The sequence below is a fragment of the Aegilops tauschii genome, chromosome 6 (assembly GCF_002575655.3).
Source record: "Aegilops tauschii subsp. strangulata cultivar AL8/78 chromosome 6, Aet v6.0, whole genome shotgun sequence".
Lineage (NCBI taxonomy): Eukaryota > Viridiplantae > Streptophyta > Magnoliopsida > Poales > Poaceae > Aegilops > Aegilops tauschii.
In genome coordinates this window covers 171550478-171571265 of record NC_053040.3, presented here as the reverse complement: position 1 = coordinate 171571265, position 20788 = coordinate 171550478, and the positions used below count along the sequence as shown (strand labels likewise).

At 47.5% G+C, this 20788-nt stretch overlaps 1 protein-coding gene across 1 annotated transcript; it reads right to left on the bottom strand.

The window, feature by feature from the left end:
• Window positions 1–16178: 16178 nt before the first annotated feature.
• LOC109771957 (glycosyltransferase family 92 protein Os08g0121900) lies at window positions 16179–20405 on the bottom strand. Its single transcript, XM_020330653.3, has one exon. It carries the CDS (start codon window positions 20243–20245, stop codon window positions 18497–18499), a length of 1749 nt encoding a protein of 582 aa, XP_020186242.1. The 5' UTR covers window positions 20246–20405; the 3' UTR covers window positions 16179–18496.
• Between the last annotated feature and the right edge of the window lie 383 nt (window positions 20406–20788).

The following is a 20788-nucleotide window of genomic DNA, read 5'->3' as shown; positions in this document are numbered from 1 at the left end:
GCCCATCTGGCGGACGAACTGCTTGACATGGCGATCCAAGGGAGGGGCCTGCGAACCACCAAGGAGGGCTGCTACGGCGGGGGGCACCGGTGCCGCGAAGCACGCGGTGAAGAGGTCGTGTAGCTCCTCCTAGGAGGCCACAGAGGACTCCGGCAGGTTGAGCAACCAGGCGTGCAGCGCACCAGCGAGGGCCATGGGGAACCAGTTGGTCATGATCTGGTCGTCACCTCCAGCCTCCCAAATGGCCTCCTCGTACGCCTAGAGGAAGACCGCTGGATCCGCCGCGTCGAAGTAGCGGGGCGGCATCTCCGGCTTGAACTTGCGCGGCCACCGCACCTGCCCCAAGGCGGGGGTGAAGGCACAGAGCCCCACAACACCCCCGCGCGGGCCTGCCGCTCCGGCCAGAGGAGCAACGCTCGCCATGGGAGCTGGATGGAGAAGTGAAGCGGGTGAAGAAGCGGAGCGGACGGAGAGGCGCAGCTTCGACGCACCCCTACCTGGCGCGCCATATGTCGGATTTCGGGTTCCGGCAAACCCTTGTGAGGTTCGAACTCTGGGGTGCGCACGAAGAACACTCTCTTCCTAGCTCGCTCGCTCAACGATCCCACGGGCTAGCTCGACGGACCCAAAGAACAAGAGACACAAGGGTTTATACTGGTTCGGGCCACCTTGCGGTGTAACACCCTACTCTAGTGTGTGGTGGATTGCCTCGAGGGGCTGAGGATGAACTAGTACAGTAGATGAACAACCTCCGGAGGAGAGGTGTTCTTGGGCTCGATGAGCTGGTGAGATGGTTAGGGTGGAATCGATCCATCCCGTCTATGGTGGTGGCTAAGTCCTATTTATAGTGGCCTTGGTCCTGTTCCCAAATGTTAGGCGGGAAGGGATCCCACAATGGCCAAGTTTGAAGGGGAAGAGCTAGTACAAGGTATCCTGACAAAAGGTAGTCTTCGCCTGCCAAAGGCTCTGGTGGTGATGCTGTTGTGGGCTCCGCGATGACCTCCGTCCTGCTGGTCTTGGTCTTGTTGCACCGATATGGAAACCTTTGCCTGATGCCTCAGGACCCCACGCCTGAGCTTGACTCCTTAGCACCAAAGAGGAAACTGGTACACTGCGCCCGCTGGCGCCCGCATGGCCTTGGTCGTCATGGCTCACGTCATGCGAACCTCGCGAGGTGTCCCTTGCATAGATATCTCCGCTCCTCGGGAGACAGCCTAGTGAGGCCACCCCCAGGGAGGTCTTGGTGTCATCCGCCTTGCGAGGCTTGGCCCCTCACGAGGGTCTTGTGTGGTCGCTGCTGAAGTTGGGCCGTACCAAGACGCTGGTAGAGCCACGCCTCGGGCCGCAGGCAGGCAAGTCTGGGCACCCCCGGTCCCAAAATGCCAACATACTCCGCTTCACACGTAGATCCCGCCACGACACTTTGCTTAGAACTGCACCAACTGACAGCTCCACCATTCAATATAGGGATTTTTATTTCTGTGCCCCTGGTTCCTTAGCTCTACTCATTCATCCCACTCTGTTAACTTTTGCTCACTTTTCCCCACTCCCTTGCCCGAAACCCTCATAACTGGTTATAACGGACGTTGCCGTCGGGTCAATGCCTTTGACTGTTAGCTGACGAGTGGGGCCGTGTATACATCGTCGCATGCAAGACCGCGGTCGTGGGGTAGCACGTGACCATGGACATGCCCGAAACGTCCCATCATATAAAGAGGGCAACCACCTCCATCGCCCCTACCATCCCTTTCCCCAAATCCCCTCGCAGCGCCCAACGCGTTTGGGTCGGCTCATGCGCCCAACGCTGGCCCGACCCATTTTGACGGCGTCGAGAAAAAAATGTGCATGCATATTTAAAATAAAAACAACTTAATTAAACATTAAAGCCGGCCAGGAAGGCCGGCGAGAGTCCACACATCCACATTAGCATTAAAAGAAATTAAAAACAACCTAACTACAAGGCAGCGCGCTGCCCAGCGCGCCCTAGGCGTCGTCGTCGTCCTCGGGGTGGGTGAGGTCGATGAGCATCGGCGCAGGGCTGGCCCAGGGGAACGCCGTGTTCCAGGCGGCGGCGATGTAGGCCGCGGGCAGCTGTTTCGGCGGGGGCATGTTGGAACACGCGGTATGCTACGCTAGCGCCAAATAAAATTTTCTACCGCGCACCCAAGATCATGCTGCTGGAAATAGATCACGGGATCGGGTTTACCACTAGAAGCGCAGTCACCACAGCGGAAGTAGAGTTGGTGATGCGTGTAGCCGATCTCCCGGGCCGTCTCCTCCTCGCGTTGCCGATCTCCCGCGAACAGCGAAGACCCATGAACGGTGATCTCCCGCGAACGGCACCTCGCGGTTCCCTCGAACGGTTCGTCCAAGCACCGCAGATGTGATGCCTCCAAGGTATCCACACGTACGGGGAGCAGCGTCGAGCGGCGGACTGCTAGGTCCGGTCGCGCGGCATGGGCATGGGGAGTGGCGGTGGCTAACCAGGGTTCAATCCGGTCCCCTTAAGTGGTGTGCCCACTCCCCTTTATATAGACCTCCGAGGTGGGCTCAACACTTGAGCCCACTAGGAGTCCACATCCATTTTCCACTCAGATCCAATCCGAATGGGCTGCAGCCCCTTAAGTGTGCGACCCTATAGGTCCACGTACACATGGACACGACCAGAGTCGATAGTTGGTAGCGGCTCCTAGCAGAACGTGCCAACTCCCATGTGGGCGTAAAGTCGTTTGACGAACCTCAACAATGTGGCATATGCAACATTCCTTTTGCCTCACGATATTTGTTGTCGAGCTCAAGGCGAGTACTTATCACCCTTGTGTTAGCTCGACCCCTCTTCTCGAAACCATGATACAGATTCCCGAACTGGGTTAACACTTAACCCAAGTCGCATGGCCATGCTTTCCGAATCTGATCACTCGAGAGGGCCCAGAGAATATCTCTCCAAATAGGAGGGGCAAATTCCATCTTGGTCAACCATGTCTCGCGGCATGTCTCACGACTCACCTGAAAGCTACCTTTATAACTACCCAGTTACGGAGTAGCGTTTGATAGACCCTAAGTGAGTCGATCCTCATCCCGAGAACATGCGAGGACCTCAGGTCTAGGACATGGCATAGACATTGCACTTGAGACTAACAGATGACTATATCTCGCTGCGTCTCAAAGTAGGTCTGTCCGGCTCGGTGATCTCCATCCCCGAGCCCATACTATCGGTTTAGCATCTCCATGCACATGACTTGTGAAACATAGTCATCAACCGAGTCGTATACTAGTCAAGGATATGTGTCCGCATAACCTTATCAACTAGGGACCATTAAAACAATCATCATACAATACATAGTTGCACAAACAAGTCACATACTTATTGATACATATCATTGATGATGTTTAAGGACAATACAAAGGACTCATGAATACATATGGAAATATCATCATCACATGATTGCCTCTAGGGCATATCTCCAACAGGGCAGTGCCGGCGCGGGGGGCTGTGCGGCCGCCTGAAGGAAATATGCCCTAGAGGCAATAATAAAGTTATTATTTATTTCCTTATATCATGATAAATGTTTATTATTCATGCTAGAATTGTATTAACCGGCAACATAATACATGTGTGAATACATAGACAAACAGAGTGTCACTAGTATGCCTCTACTTGACTAGCTCGTTAATCAAAGATGGTTATGTTTCCTAGCCATAGACATAAGTTGTCATTTGATTAACGAGATCACCTCATTAGGAGAATGACGTGATTGACTTGACCCATTCCGTTAGCTTAGCACCCGATCGTTTAGTATGCTGCTATTGCTTTCTTCATGACTTATACATGTTCCTCTGACTATGAGATTATGCAACTCCTGTTTACCGGAGGAACACTTTGTGTGCTACCAAACGTCACAACGTAAATGGGTGATTATAAAGGTGCTCTACAGGTGTGTCCAAAGGTACTTGTTGGGTTGGCGTATTTCGAGATTAGGATTTGTCACTCCGATTGTCGGAGAGGTATCTCTGGGCCCACTCGTTAATGCACATCACTATAAGCCTTGCAAGCATTGTGACTAATAAGTTAGTTGCGGGATGATGTGTTACGGAACGAGTAAAGAGACTTGCCGGTAACGAGATTGAACTAGGTATCGAGATACCGACGATCGAATCTCGGGCAAGTAACATACTGATGACAAAGGGAACAACGTATGTTGTTATGCGGTCTGACCGATAAAGATCTTCGTAGAATATGTGGGAGCCAATATGGGCATCCAGGTCCCGCTATTGGTTATTGACCGGAGACGTGTCTCGGTCATGTCTACATAGTTCTCGAACCCGTAGGGTCCGCACGCTTAAAGTTACGATGACAGTTTTATTATGAGTTTATGTATGTTGATGTACCGAAGGAGTTCGGAGTTCCGGATGAGATCGGGGACATGACGAGGAGTCTCGAAATGGTCGAGACGTAAAGATCGATATATTGGACGACTATATTCGGACTTCGGAAAGGTTCCGAGTGATTCGGGTATTTTTCGGAGTACCGGAGAGTTACGGGAATACGTATTGGGCCTTATTGGGCCATACGGGAAAGAAGAAAAAGGGCCTCAAGGGTGGCCGCACCCCTCCCCTTGGTCTGGTCCGAACTGGACTAGGGAAGGGGGGCGCCCCCTTCCTTCCTTCTCTTTTTCCCTTCCTCTTTTCTTATTCCATATGGGAGGTGGAATCCTACTAGGACTAGGGAGTCCTAGTAGGACTCCACACTTGGTGCGCCCCCTCCTAGGGCCGGCCTCCTCCTCCCTTGCTCCTTTATATACGAGGGCAGGGGGGCACCCCAGAGACACAACAATTGATCCTTGAGATCTCTTAGCCGTGTGCGGTGCCCCCCTCCACCATATTACACCTCGATAATACCGTTGCGGAGCTTAGGCGAAGCCCTGCGTCAGTAGAACATCATCATCGTCACCACGCCGTCGTGCTGACGAAACTCTCCCTCAACACTCGGCTGGATCGGAGTTCGAGGGACGTCATCGAGCTGAACGTGTGTAGAACTCGGAGGTGCCGTGCGTTCGATACTTGATCGGTCGGATCGTGAAGACGTACGACTACATCAACCACGTTGTGATAACGCTTCCGCTGTCGGTCTACGAGGGTACGTGGACAACACTCTCCCCTCTCGTTGCTATGCATCACCATGATCTTGCGTGTGCGTAGGATTTTTTTTGAAATTACTACGTTCCCCAACAGTGGCATCTGAGCCTGGTTTTATGCGTTGATGCTTTGCACGAGTAGAACACAAGTGAGTTGTGGGCGATAAGTCATACTGCTTACCAGCATGTCATACTTTGGTTCGGCGGTATTGTGAGATGAAGCGTCCCGGACCGACATTACGCGTATGCTTACGCGAGACTGGTTTCACCGTTCGGAGCACTCGTTGCTTAAAGGTGACTGGCGGGTGTCTGTCTCTCTCACTTTAGTTGAACCGAGTGTGGCTACGCCCGGTCCTTGTGAAGGTTAAAACAGCACCAACTTGACAAACTATCGTTGTGGTTTTGATGCGTAGGTAAGAACGGTTCTTGCTAAGCCCGTAGCAGCCACGTAAAACTTGCAACAACAAAGTAGAGGACGTCTAACTTGTTTTTGCAGGGCATGTTGTGATGTGATATGGTCAAGACATGATGTGATATAATGTGTTGTATGAGATGATCATGTTTTGTAACCGAGTTATCGACAACTGGCAGGAGCATATGGTTGTCGCTTTATTGTATGAGATGCAATCGCCATGTAATAGTTTTACTTTATCACTAAGCGGTAGCGATAGTCGTAAAAGCAATAAGTTGGCGAGACGACAACGATGCTACGATGGAGATCATGGTGTCGCGCCGGTGACGATGGTGATCATGACGGTGCTTCGGAGATGGAGATCACAAGCACGGTGCTTCGGAGATGGAGATCACAAGCACGGTGCTTCGGAGATGGAGATCACAAGCACAAGATGATGATGGCCATATCATATCACTTATATTGATTGCATGGATCTTATCTTGCTTTGATTGACGGTAGCATTATAAGATGATCTCTCACTAAAATTTCAAGATAAAAGTGTTCTGCCTGAGTATGCACCGTTGCAAAAGTTCTTCGTGCTGAGACACCACGTGTTAATCGGGTGTGATAGGCTCTACGTTCAAATACAACGGGTGCAAAACAGTTGCACACGCGGAATACTCAGGTTAAACTTGACGAGCCTAGCATATACAGATATGGCCTCGGAACACAGAGACCGAAAGGTCGAGCGTGAATCATATAGTAGATATGATCAACATAGTGATGTTCACCATTGAAACTACTCCATCTCACGTGTTAATCGGACATGGTTTAGTTGCTTTGGATCACGTAATCACTTAGATGATTAGAGAGATGTCTATCTAAGTGGGAGTTCTTAAGTAATATGATTAATTGAACTTAAATTTATCATGAACTTAGTCCTGATAGTACTTTGCAAATTATGTTGTAGATCAATAGCTCGCGTTGTTGCTTCCCTGTGTTTATTTTTGTTCCTAGAGAAAAATTATGTTGAAAGATGTTAGTAGCAAAGATGCGGATTGGATCCGTGATCTGAGGATTATCCTCATTGCTGCACAGAAAAATTATGTCCTTGATGCACCGCTAGGTGACAGACCTATTGCAGGAGCAGATGCAGACGTTATGAACGTTTGGCTAGCTCAATATGATGACTACTTGATAGTTTAGTGCACCATGCTTAACGGCTTAGAATCGGGACTTCAAAGACGTTTTGAACGTCATGGGCCATATGAGATGTTCCAGGAGTTGAAGTTAATATTTCAAGCAAATACCCGAGTTGAGAGATATGAAATCTCCAACAAGTTCTATAGCAAAAAGATGGAGGAGAATCGCTCAACTAGTGAGCATGTGCTCAGATTGTCTGGGTACTACAATCTCTTGAATCAAGTGGGAGTTTATCTTCCAGAAAAAATAGTGATTGACAGAATTCTCTAGTCACCATCACCAAGTTAGTAGAACTTCGTGATGAACTATGGTATGCAAGGGATGACGAAAGTAATTCCCGAGCCCTTCGTGATGCTGAAATCGACGAAGGTAGAATAAAGAAAAACATCAAGTGTTGATGGTTGACGAGACCACTTCAAGTGTTGATGGTTGACGAGACCGCTAGTTTCAACAAAAGGGCAAAGGGAAAAAGGGGAACTTCAAAAAGAACGGCAAGCAAGTTGCTGCTCAAGTGAAGAAGCCTAAGTCTGGTCCTAAGCCTGAGACTAAGTGCTTCTACTGCAAAGGGACTGGTCACTGGAAGCGGAACTACCCCAACTATTTGGTGGATAAGAAGGATGGCAAAGTGAACAAAGGTATATTTGATATACAGATTATTGATGTGTACTTTACTAGTGTTTATAGCAACCCCTCGTTAATTGATACTGGTTCAGTTGCTAAGAGTAGTAACTCGAAACGGGAGTTGCAGAATAAACAGAGACTAGTAAAAGTGAACAAAGGTATATTTGATATACAGATTATTGATGTGTACTTTACTAGTGTTTATAGCAACCCCTCGGTAATTGATACTGGTTCAGTTGCTAAAGAGTAGTAACTCGAAAACGGGAGTTGCAGAATAAACAGAGACTAGTAAAAGGCGAGGTGACGATGTGTGTTGGAAGTAGTTCCAAGATTGATATGATCATCATCGCACACTCCCTGTACTTTCGGGATTAGTGTTGAAACTAAATAAGTGTTATTTGGTGTTTGCGTTGAGCATGAATATGATTTGATCATGTTTATTGCAATACGGTTATTCATTTAAATTAGAGAACAATTGTTGTTCTGTTTACATGAATAAAACCTTCTATGGTCATACACACCAACGAAAATGGTTTGTTGGATCTCGATCGTAGTGATACACATATTCATAATATTGAAGCCAAAAGATGCAAAGTTAATAATGATAGTGCAACTTATTTGTGGTACTACCGTTTAGGTCATATTGGTGTAAAGCGCATGAAGAAACTCCATACTGATGGGATTTTGGAATCACTTGATTATGAATCACTTGATGCTTGCGAACCGTGCCTCATGGGCAAGATGACTAAAACGCCATTCTCTGGAACTATGGAGAGAGCAACAGATTTGTTGGAAATCATACATACAGATGTATGTGGTCCGATGAATATTGAGGCTCGTAGCAGGTATCATTATTTTCTGACCTTCACAGATGATTTGAGCAGATATGGGTATATCTACTTGATGAAACACAAAGTCTGAAACATTTGAAAAGTTCAAAGAATTTCAGAGTGAAGTGGAGAATCATCGTAACAAGAAAATAAAAGTTTCTACGATATGATCGCAGAGGTAAAATATTTGAGTTACGAGTTTGGCCTTCAGTTAAAACAATGTGAAATAGTTTCACTACTCACGCCACCTGGAACACCACAGTGTAATGGTGTGTCCGAACGTCATAACCGTACTTTATTGGATATAGTGCAATCTATGATGTCTCTTACCAATTTACCACTATCGTTTTGGGTTATGCATTAGAGACAGCTACATTCACGTTAAATAGGGCACCATCAAAATCCGTTGAGACGACGCCTTATGAACTGTGGTTTGGCAAGAAACCAAAGTTGTCGTTTCTTAAAATTTTGGGGTTGCGATGCTTATGTGAAAAAATTTCATCCTGATAAGCTCAAACCCAAATCGGAGAAATGTGTCTTCATAGGATACCCAAAGGAGACAGTTGGGTACACCTTCTATCACAGATCCGAAGGCAACACATTCGTTGCTAAGTATGGATCCTTTCTAGAGAAGGAGTTTCTCTCGAAAGATGTGAGTGGGAGGAAAGTAAAACTTGATGAGGTAACTGTACCTGCTCCCTTATTGGATCACAGAAATCTGTTCCTGTGACTTCTACACCAATTAGTGAGGAAGTTAATGATGATGATCATGTAACTTCAGATCAAGTTACTACCAAACCTCGTAGGTAAACCAGAGTAAGATCCGCACCAGAGTGGTACGGTAATCCTGTTCTGGAGGTTATGTTACTAGACCATGACGAACCTACGAACTATGAAGAAGCGATGGTGAGCCCAGATTCCGCAAAATGGCTTGAGGCCATGAAATCTGAGATGAGATCCATGTATGAGGACAAAGTGTGGACTTTGGTTGACTTGCCCGATGATCGGCAAGCAATTGAGAATAAATGGATTGTCAAGAGGAAGACGGACGCTGATAGTAGTATCACTATCTACAAAGCTAGAATTGTCGCAAAAAGGTTTTCGACAAGTTCAAGATGTTGACTACGATGAGAGTTTCTCGCTCGTATCTATGTTTAAGTCTGTCCGAATCATGTTAGCAATTGCCGCATTTTATGAAATCTGGCAAAGGGATAAACAAAACTGCATTCCTTGATGGATTTATTAAAGAAGAGTTGTATATGATACAACCAGAAGGTTTTGTCAATCCTAAAGGTGCTAACAAAATATGCAAGCTCCAGCGATCCATCAATGGACTGGTGCAAGCATCTCGGAGTTGGAATATACGCTTTGATAAGTTGATCAAAGCATATAGTTGTATACAGACTTGTGGTGAAGCCTATATTTACAAGAAAGTGAGTGGGAGCACTACAGCATTTCTAATAAGTATATGTGAATGACATATTGTTGATCGGTAATAATGTAGAATTATTCTGTAAAGCATAAAGGAGTGTTTTGAAATGAGTTTTTCAAAGAAAGACCTCGGTGAAGCCGCTTACATATTGAGCATCAAGATCTATAGAGATAGATGAAGACGCTTGATTAGTTTTTCAATGAGTACATACCTTAACAAGATTTTGAAGTAGTTCAAAATAGAACAGTCAAAGAAAAGAGTTCTTGCCTGTGTTACAAGGTGTGAAATTGAGTAAAGACTCAAAGCCCGACCACGGCAAAAGATAGAAAGAGAATGAAAGTCATTCCCTATGCCTTGGCCATAGGTTCTATAAAGTATGCCATGCTGTGTACCAGATCTATTGTATACCCTACACTGATTTTGGCAAGGGAGTACAATAGTGATCTAGGAGTAGATCACTGGACAGCGGTCAAAATTATCCTTACTGGAATAAGGATATGTTTCTCGATTATGGAAGTGACAAAAGGCTCGTCGTAAAAGGTTACGTCGATGCAAGTTTTGACACTAATCTAGATGACTCTAAGTCTCGGTCTAGATACATATTGAAAGTGGGAGCAATTAGCTAGAGTAGCTCCATGCAGAGCATTGTAGACATAGAAATTTGCAAAATACTTATGGATCTGAATGTGACAGACCCGTTGACTAAAATTATCTCACAAGCAAAACATGATCACACCTTAGTACTCTTTGGGTGTTAATCACATAGCGATGTGAACTAGATTACTGACTCTAGTAAACCCTTTGGGTGATGGTCACATGACGATGTGAACCATGGGTGTTAATAACATGGTGATGTGAACTATTCATGTTAAATCACATGGCGATGTGAACTAGATTATTGACTCTAGTGCAAGTGGGAGACTGAAGGAAATATGCCCTAGAGGCAATAATAAAGTTATTATTTATTTCCTTATATCATGATAAATGTTTATTATTCATGCTAGAATTGTATTAACCGGAAACATAATACATGTGTGAATACATAGACAAACAGAGTGTCACTAGTATGCCTCTACTTGACTAGCTCGTTAATCAAAGATGGTTATGTTTCCTAGCCATAGACATAAGTTGTCATTTGATTAACGAGATCACCTCATTAGGAGAATGACGTGATTGACTTGACCCATTCCGTTAGCTTAGCACCCGATCGTTTAGTATGCTGCTATTGCTTTCTTCATGACTTATACATGTTCCTCTGACTATGAGATTATGCAACTCCCTTTACCGGAGGAACACTTTGTGTGCTACCAAACGTCACAACGTAAATGGGTGATTATAAAGGTGCTCTACAGGTGTCTCCAAAGGTACTTGTTGGGTTGGCGTATTTCGAGATTAGGATTTGTCACTCCGATTGTCGGAGAGGTATCTCTGGGCCCACTCGGTAATGCACATCACTATAAGCCTTGCAAGCATTGTGACTAATAAGTTAGTTGCGGGATGATGTGTTATGGAACGAGTAAAGAGACTTGCCGGTAACGAGATTGAACTAGGTATCGAGATACCGACGATCGAATCTCGGGCAAGTAACATACTGATGACAAAGGGAACAACGTATGTTGTTATGCGGTCTGACCGATAAAGATCTTCGTAGAATATGTGGGAGCCAATATGGGCATCCAGGTCCCGCTATTGGTTATTGACCGGAGACGTGTCTCGGTCATGTCTACATAGTTCTCGAACCCGTAGGGTCCGCACGCTTGAAGTTACGATGACAGTTTTATTATGAGTTTATGTATGTTGATGTACCGAAGGAGTTCGGAGTCCCGGATGAGATCGGGGACATGACGAGGAGTCTCGAAATGGTCGAGACGTAAAGATCGATATATTGGACGACTATATTCGGACTTCGGAAAGGTTCCGAGTGATTCGGGTATTTTTCGGAGTACCGGAGAGTTACGGGAATACGTATTGGGCCTTATTGGGCCATACGGGAAAGAAGAAAAAGGGCCTTAAGGGTGGCCGCACCCCTCCCCTTTGTCTGGTCCGAATTGAACTAGGGAAGGGGGGCGCCCCCTTCCTTCCTTCTCTTTTTCCCTTCCTCTTTTCCTATTCCATATGGGAGGTGGAATCCTACTAGGACTAGGGAGTCCTAGTAGGACTCCACACTTGGTGCGCCCCCTCCTAGGGCCGGCCTCCTCCTCCCTTGCTCCTTTATATACGGGGGCAGGGGGGCACCCCAGAGACACAACAATTGATCCTTGAGATCTCTTAGCCGTGTGCGGTGCCCCCTCCACTATATTACACCTCGATAATACCGTTGCGGAGCTTAGGCGTAGCCCTGCGTTGGTAGAACATCATCATCGTCACCACGCCGTCGTGCTGACGAAACTCTCCCTCAACACTCGGCTGGATCGGAGTTCGAGGGACGTCATCGAGCTGAACGTGTGTAGAACTCGGAGGTGCCATGCGTTCGATACTTGATCGGTCGGATCATGAAGACGTACGACTACATCAACCGCGTTGTGATAACGCTTCCGCTGTCGGTCTACGAGGGTACGTGGACAACACTCTCCCCTCTCGTTGCTATGCATCACCATGATCTTGCGTGTGCGTAGGAATTTTTTTGAAATTACTACGTTCCCCAACACCGCCTGTGCAGTCGCGGCTTGGCGCGCCTCCTCCTCGAGGTCGCGCTCGAGCATCTCCTCGTACTCGCCGTGACGGCGCTCCTCGGCGAGTCGTCGCTGGCGCCACATCTTGAGGTACGCCGCCTCCTGCTCCGGGGTCGCCCCCATCCAAACCGGTGGCGCGGACACCCACCCGCGCACCACTCCCGTCCAGGAGAAGCGCGCGATGGGCTCCGGCTCCGGCTCCGGCTGCGGCTCTGGGTCGGCCTTGACGAGCTGTCGGGGAGGGAACGGCGGGGCCACCGGCGGCACGACGCAATCCCTGGCCGCGGAGAGGGTGAGGGCCTGCGCCATGGTCGCCTCGTAGCGAGCCTCCTCTTCCTCCACGGCCTCCACCCTGCGCCGCTCGTCCTCCTCGCTCTCGCGGTAGACCGCCGCAAGGGCTGCCTGGTCTTCCTCCCGGACGACGAGCGGGGGCGGTGGCACGATGCGGTCGACCTCCCGCACGCCGCATCGCCTCGCCTCCTCGTGCTCGAAGGCGAACCACCTCGCCCAGTTAGGCGCGTCGGTGGCGTAGGTGGCGTCGCGGCGCTGCTTCGGCGTCAGCATTGCCTGCCGGCGCCGCACCTCCTCCGCGGGCGCCCTAGTCGACCGCGGCGCCGCCAGCACTGGGATCCTCTCTGGATCCAGATGCCAGTCGTGCAGCAGGGTGACGTTGGGGTAGGGCAGAGGGACGCGATGCTACCAGTGCCACTCTGCCTAGCGCACTGGCACGCTCACTCGCACCCTCTGTCGGCGAGCCGGCGCCGGCGGAGGCGGTACGAACTCAGAGGGGAAAGAGACGACGGGGGCCTTGCCCTTGGACTTGCTGCTGCCGGCGCCGGAGAAGAGCCCCATTTGGCTAGGGTTGGCTAGGGTTTTTGCTAGGGTTTGCCGGCGACGGGGGAGCGAGCTTGCCTAGATGGGGACGGCGAGTTTGGATGAGGACGGCCCCGCCACATGGTCGGCTTAAAAAAGGGCGATCGCCGTCGCTGACACGTGGGCCTGTGGTCATAAATTAAGCTGACCGCGAGTGGGTTGCCGCTAGGTGGGGACGCGACGGACAGCGAGAAGGCGCGCGTGGCGTCCGTTCGACGTCCGTGCCGACGCATTTGGGGCGTAAATTTGAAGTGATTTAGAGGAGGTCAAATAAAATTGAATTTGAGAAAATGTGCTCCAAATGAGCTCCTAGGCTAGGGTAAACAGTCCATTTGTAATCAAGTTTTTTGAACCTACTCTAAATGAGCCAAATGTTTTTTTATTAACACATATTCACTTTCCATAGTGTAGATTCGAAGTCTCACTATTTTTTGATTTTTTTGATTTTTTTTTAATTTTTCAAAAACAGAAGGTAACACCACCTCCTCTCCTTGAACTCTATGAAATCATGTACATGATAGCTCATATGTGTGAAGGTTTTCTCATGAAAATGACCATAGAGCAAGTTTATGATTTTTGGTTGGTAACATGTCACATAAGACAACATTGTGCGCAGGTTTTATATTTTTTGATTTTTTTTAAATTAATGGTGCTTATTTGACCTCGATCGTGCCAGCTAGGGTTTTTTCATGAAAATGACCATAGACCAAGTTTAGTATTTTTCCTCGTTAGTTTTTCTTATAAAACGACGAACGGCGAAGTTTTCATATTTTTTTGATTTTTTTAAATTAGTTATGCTCAGTCAAAGCCTTTGAAACCCCGTTGACCAGCTCAAAACCCCTCTAAACCCCGCGGGGTTTCGCCTAACCCTAGCTCCCAACATCAGCCGGCCGATCATACCCTCGCGCCAAGCGACAGCCCTCAGATCTGACCTTCTAGAAGGAAGTAGGTGGGCTGGCTGTGTGCAGGCTCCGCGCCGTTGGATCACAAGGACGGCTCCGCATCGTTGGATTGTGGGGCGATCCGCGAGAGGCGATCCTATTGGTTGTGCTCGGCTGCTCGCCCACCACTGACTCCGTGAAAAAAAAAACGTTGTTATTGGGCCCAAAAGGAAACCAAGCTCTGGTTGGGCCGTCGAATTGCGTCGTTTTTTTTTTACATCGTTTGCTCTGTTTTTTGTGAATGGCTCTGTATTTTTTCATCGTTTTTTGCATCGTTTGCTCTGTTTTTTGCATCGTTCTTTTTGTTCTATACAAATGTAAAATGACCAAATTTATAAGGGATAAATTTATTTTTATCATGTAAAATGGTCACAAACTATCAAAAAATGGGTCATTTTGCATTTGTATAATGGCCACAAGCCCTCTATCTCTTTTTATCCCTATGAATCATCCCTATGCCTCCATACCGAAATGTCTTTTCTTTGGTGTTTGTGGAAGGCTAGGAATGATTGACTTTTTCAAAGGAAAATCTCATTCCCCCATCAGGTGCACTTCATGGAAAAGGCAATCTCTGATTGTTGTAATATGGATGTAACTCAAAACCCCAGCCATGCTGATTCTTAGCGAACCATAACTTCCCCCAGGCCCAATGTTGTGCCTACTCAGGGTGCTACTATTTCTTCAGATCTTATTGCAGGTCCTAAGATTTACTCTGACGCCTCGTGGAAGAACACTAAGATTCCAGGAAGATCACACTTGCAGGATACAAGACTTGGGAAAAAAAATTCATTTCGTGGATGGTGCCTCGACTAGCAGCATCATGATACAAACCTCCATGGCGCAGGCCCCTTCCTCTCTTCTGGCTGAAGCTGGAGCTCTCTGGCTTGCTGCGGCTGTTGCAAAGTAGCTTAATTTGCAGGAAGTTACATTTTTCAAAGACAATTTGACTTTGGTCAAAGCAGCAGCTCAAAAAAAGCATCACTGCTTCTGAAACTAGATGGCAGATCAGGAAACATCTTGCAGATTTCTTCAGCTACACCAAGCAGATTTCCAGAGATATTAATGGTGTAGCCCACAATTGTGCTCATCAGGTTTTTTTTAGCAATGTGGAACCTGTCTTTAGTTGTAGTATCAAACAAGCTCATAGCCAATTTAGCTGCCCTTTCTTACAACATCTGTTAGTGCTTGATTGCCCAAGAGTTGTAACCCATGCTGTAACATGTACATGAGCGTAGTTTTAAATGAATTTGGCACCTTGAGCGCCGCTCCCTTGTTCAAAAAAACTAAAAAAAGCTTTCTGGCAAGCTGCAGAGAAACAGCCTTGGGTAAAACATTAGCATAATGCGCCTAATGGCATAACACAACATAACATAGAAATACCTTGCTGGCAATAGTAAAGTTCGACTCTTTGTAATCCTGCATTCTCATGGTCGAAGGATATGTACCAGTCAGATGACTCATGAAAGGGCAATAAAATTTCGACTTCTGAATTTGGAATTGCATTTAGCTAGGAAATTTGTTCCCCTTACAAACTTTGTTATATATACAACTATTACTATCATCGCAGATTATGTTAAGCCATTTTATGAAATACAGATGATTGCTAAAAGTAACAGGCTAATTAAAACAAGATGTTCAGCCATTTTCCAAAGATGTTTCCAGCTACTTAAAACAAGTCAAAACTGGAACATGCATATAAGCCAAAACTTAACTGCATCATTAAAGATAAGTTCCAAGTAAAGTCATAGAAAACCAAGATCCATTTTCTAAAGGAAAATGCAGACCAACATCTCACCAAAAACATGACTTCACGAGAGACGGATTAGTTTCAGAACATAAGCCAAACAACCAAGGATCAGCCAATAGATATTTAAGAAATGGACCTTAGTTAACGAATAAGATTTGCAAGCATTTGGGTGAAGCTTTCATGAATTATTAGCCCAGCCACCCAAACCCAAAAATAAAATAAAAGTAAGAGGCTTCATGTAGTGCTCCAGCTGAGCATTACAATTCCAACTGATATAAGCCCAACTATTAAGTCAAAATCATTCAAGGAAAAGAAGTCATAGATGTGAAATATCAGAAGCGTCTCACCTCCCTTGGGAGGCCGCGTAGTGCTTTATTGATTGATCGGGGCTTATCCCGTGTAGCGCATACATTGTTCTGTTGCAGACGTGGTTGGCAAGGAGAGAATAAAGAAGTAAGAAAAAGCAACAGTGAGAAGTAAATAAGCTAGTGGTAGACGGTGAGCGAATGCAAGCCTTCCGATCTTCTTCTCCGTCGTCGATCCCCAGCCGTTCATTATCTGAACCGGTACAGTTAACTGAACACTAGAACACCTTGCAAGTTCAGTCTGACAATGCCCCCTTGCGAGCGCGATCTTGCCTTCAAGTAGCTGAAGGTTGACTTTGCCATGCTTCGACTGTCTTCTTGAAAAAGGCTGGGAATGTATGCTTCATGAAATCCACATCTTCCCAAGTTGCATCATCCAGTGGAAAATTCTCCCATTGTACAAGCCATTGGACAACCGGTCGATTGTTGCGAGGGATCTGTTGGGTCTGAAATACGATAACAGGTTCAGTTCTGGTACGCTCTTCAGGATCACCTAGAGGTAAATCAGCACAGGGAACTGCATTGGGTCCGATGTGTTTCTTCAGCTGGCTGATGTGGAACACTGGCTGATGTGTTTGCAGCTACAGGTGATATGTCACGTTGCCCACATGATACAGTACTCGAAATGGTCCGTAAAACTTGCTTTGCAGCTTGATGTGAGAGAGAAGGCCGAAAGCATTCAGACGATATGGTTGAAGCTTCAAGTAAACCATGTCACCTACTGCGAGAGTCCTTTCGACTCGCTTGCAATCTGCATATTTCTTCATGCGCTGCTGGGCGATTAAGAGATTGTACTTCAGTGTTGACAGCAGTTGTTGTCTGCCAGTTAAGGAACACTATGCCTCACTGTCAGTAGTGCCTTCCATAGAGAACTCATTGATTTGTGGCTGTGGATATATATCCATATATAAGGCCTCGAAAGGAGTCTTTTGGAGAGACGAATGAAAGGAACTGTTGTACCAGTATTCAGCCATGGGTAAATGCTGGACCTGTTTCTTCGGATCAGTAGAAACCATGCAGCAAAGGTAATTTTCAATACACTGGTTCACACCTTGACCTTGCAAGTTCAGTCTGACAATGTCGCATTCTCCATTGGAGATGCATTTTGATGTATGAGTTCCATATCAAGAAAGACTTTCGCCAAAGATGTTTCCAGCTAATTAAAACAAGTCAAAACTGGAACAAAACCATATAAGCCAAAGCTTAACTGCATCATAATTCATAAACCAAGATTCGTTTTTTTAAAGAAAAGCCAACAAAGTGTAGACCGGCATTTCAATCAATAGTTTCAGAATAGAAACCAAACAACCATAAGGATCAACCAAACAACATATTTAAGAAATGGACCTCAATCAACAAACAAAATTTGAAATCATTTAGGTGAAGCTTTCACTGATTAGTAATCCAGCCACCCAGACCCAAAAATAAAATAAAATAAAATAAAATAAAGAGGCTTCATGTCATGCTCCAGCTAAGCATTACAAATTCAATTGATCTAAGCCCAACTGTTAAGCCAAAATCATTCAAGGAAAAGAAGTCATCCAATTTTAGCAAAGAAACCAATATTAAAGCACCGTGTCACATGCTGAGTATCAAGGCAAAATGAATATAAATCTGTTCTTAACAGTTCAACATGGAAAAAGAAGGACAGCAAGAACTTGAATAGCGAAAACAAACTGCTAACTATTGATAGGGAAAATGCTCTCAGGTTATTATTATACTCCCTCTTCTAGTTCTGGAAAAGTTGTTGGTTTAGGCATGGGTTTAATTAACTTTTTCCAAACTTTGACTCGCTATATTTCAAAATATTTTTGGATTGGGTATGTGAAAACAATGTGTAGGTTTATCTCATAAACTATTTTCAAAACAATATTGTCTTGAAGAGCTTTACAGTAATAATGTATAATAAAAATAAAGGTTATCTCTCATAAAGTATTTTAAAGAAGTATAAATTTGAAGAGTTTTATAGTTGAGAAAATAAGCAGTAAAAGTTGCATTATGGGGGCTTCTTCAGAACTAGACTAGAGGGAGTATGTTCATCATTGAGCAACACACACATATTGTGGTGCTTCCCCATCAACCTAAAGCCTATTTTTATTCACAAAAAAAACTAAAGCTTATTTAAAAGGTGTATACCATCCAATTTAAGAGATAATTTTTAATTCTGGAAAATTTAGTGGTTTTGATTTACGTTTTGTTAGTGTAAATAAACAGAAATTACTATGTAAAAGAGGGGGAGAGGTGGTAGATCTTACCAGTGTGTGTTACCTGATCTGACTGGAGCTAATGAGGGTTCCCAAATCCGACACCGAACCATCTTGCGGTTAACAGCTGAAGGATATTGTCTTTAACCTCGCAGTATCTTTGGGCCCAGCCTTTTGGTTCGGTGTCATCAACTCCTAAGCCAGGAGCCCGGTCCTTTGAGTCGAGGTTGATTGGATCTTTCCAATCAGCCACATAAGCGGACACGCGCCTCTTGAACTTGACTTTGAACTCCGGCCAAGCTTGGTATTTGTAGTGGTTAACACGTGCCAACGCAGTCCAGATGCTTTTGAAAGCAGGCTTGAGCTTAAAATGATGGACCACATTCATGAGGGATGGTTCCACGGCGTCGAGACGGACCAAGGATTTGTGCCGCTGCGGGTTCTTCAACCGGCAAGTGTAGCCCTGGCAGACCCCCTCTGGTGGATGTGCTGTTTGGCCCGAGGGGGCAAAGTCATAACAAGCAAGGTATATTTGGCCAACGCTATCATCAACAGAAATGACGGGCTCTAGCAAAGATTTTGATGGCTTCTCTAATCCTGCCCAGCTTGTTGAGAAGATGAACTCATCAACATCTATGACAGCCATCCATTGGCACGAAGCTTGCTGTGTGGCCGCGCAATGAGACAGACCAGCTTCTTGGACCTTGGTCCAAGGCCATGGCACGGTTGTGATGTTGAGCCCGGAGGATATGAGCTGCGCCACTAGGCCTGCCAAGTTGTCCTCGCTGCAATTATCGTAGATAAAGAACTGATCCACCCCAATCGCACTATGGTAGAGTGCCCACTCCCTGAGAAACTTGGAGATGTTGCGTCCCATTGTGCAGGCGCAAATTGAACTCTTGTGGGGAGTCAGCGAAGAAGATTCAGCTTGCTGTCGACGAAAGGTTGCAAGGGAGGGCATGGGATCCTCGCCGGTGACCCCTAGTGTGACAAGAACCTTGGTGCTTCCTCCTGACTTGACAGGTGTAGGCGGCGAGGGGCAGCGAGTAACTTGCTGTACTGAGCTGATTGCCGGCGTAGATGCCAGCATGGTACCGGCGCCGTCGCTGTAGCGATACAGGCACTGAAGACCTTGGCGGCCGCTGATTCCCTTAGCGAAGACGAGCACGTCGCCTCCGTCCAGAAGAGCCGAGTCAAACACTATCGGGTCGCTGCTCCAGTTAAGCAATGCGCGGCCCGGAGAAGGAGAAGGGGGATCTGGAGCAGCTGCGGCGGCCGAGGAGGTGGAGGAGTGGAGTAAGAGCGGCGCTTGGAGCTGCTGGAAGCTCTGCGCTGGCTCGGGAAGGCGGCAGACGTATGCGTGAAGCCCGGACGCCGGCAGCCTCCCGAGCGGTCTCGCCGGGGAGGACGCCCCACCCTGGAAGGCGCAGATGGCGTCGCCGGTAGGCTCAGTGTCGTCGAGGACCAGGACCTCCTGGTCGGGAAGGAGGACCGCATCCGCCTCCTGCGGCGGCGGCGAGTGGCCGGCGCGGAGGCGGAGGGGGAGAAGGCGCCGCGCGAGGCTGTCATCGCTGAGGCGGAAGGGCGAGTATTGGGATTGCGGGGACGGCGACGGCGACGGCGAAAAGTCGGCAGCGAACGGGAAGGGCGGGGGCGCCGGACTGTCGGCGACGAGCGGGAAGGGGGCGCCGAGGCCGAGGGGCAACGAGAAGACCGGGCGGCCCGAGTAGGCGTTGTGGCCTCCGCTTCCGGCTAACAGTAGGAGAGCTCCGACTGAGACGCCGCCGACGATGCGGCGCAGCCGGCTGCAGCGGCGGTGGCGCGGCATATTGGATTTGGCGGGAGCAGAGAAGGAGCTCGATTTGGCGGGAGCAGGAGCGTGGTCTGGCGGGAGCAGCGGGAGCTCGAAGGCGAAAGATTGAGATTTCGCGGGAGCAGGAGCAGAGCTTCGATTGCTGGGTTGCGACCGAGAAGACGGTCTCGATCGATCTGGGTCTAGGGTTTTCGACCCGACCCGAACACGGATTGGGTTTTTTTTTCCCGAGTCAGGCTGTCGGGCCGCTGGGTCGGTTCCACTTCCCGCGTCGGTCGGGATTGGGCTCCACCACGTCATTACGATCAGGCAGGCTGGTTTTTGCAAAACGTGTTTTCTTTTTTTGCAATATAAAACGTGTCGCCTTCTAACTTCAAATCTGCACCGAGCCTCCGAAGAGAGCGGTTAGGGTTAGGGTTAGGGTTTGCGGATCCATCCCGTATCCCCGGCCTGAACAGATACTTCAAATCGGGCCGTCCCGGAAAAAAATTGTGAGGTCCCGCATCCGCGAGCCCAATTCTGTCATATGTGCGGGCTTTCGCCCGATTTTGCCGATCC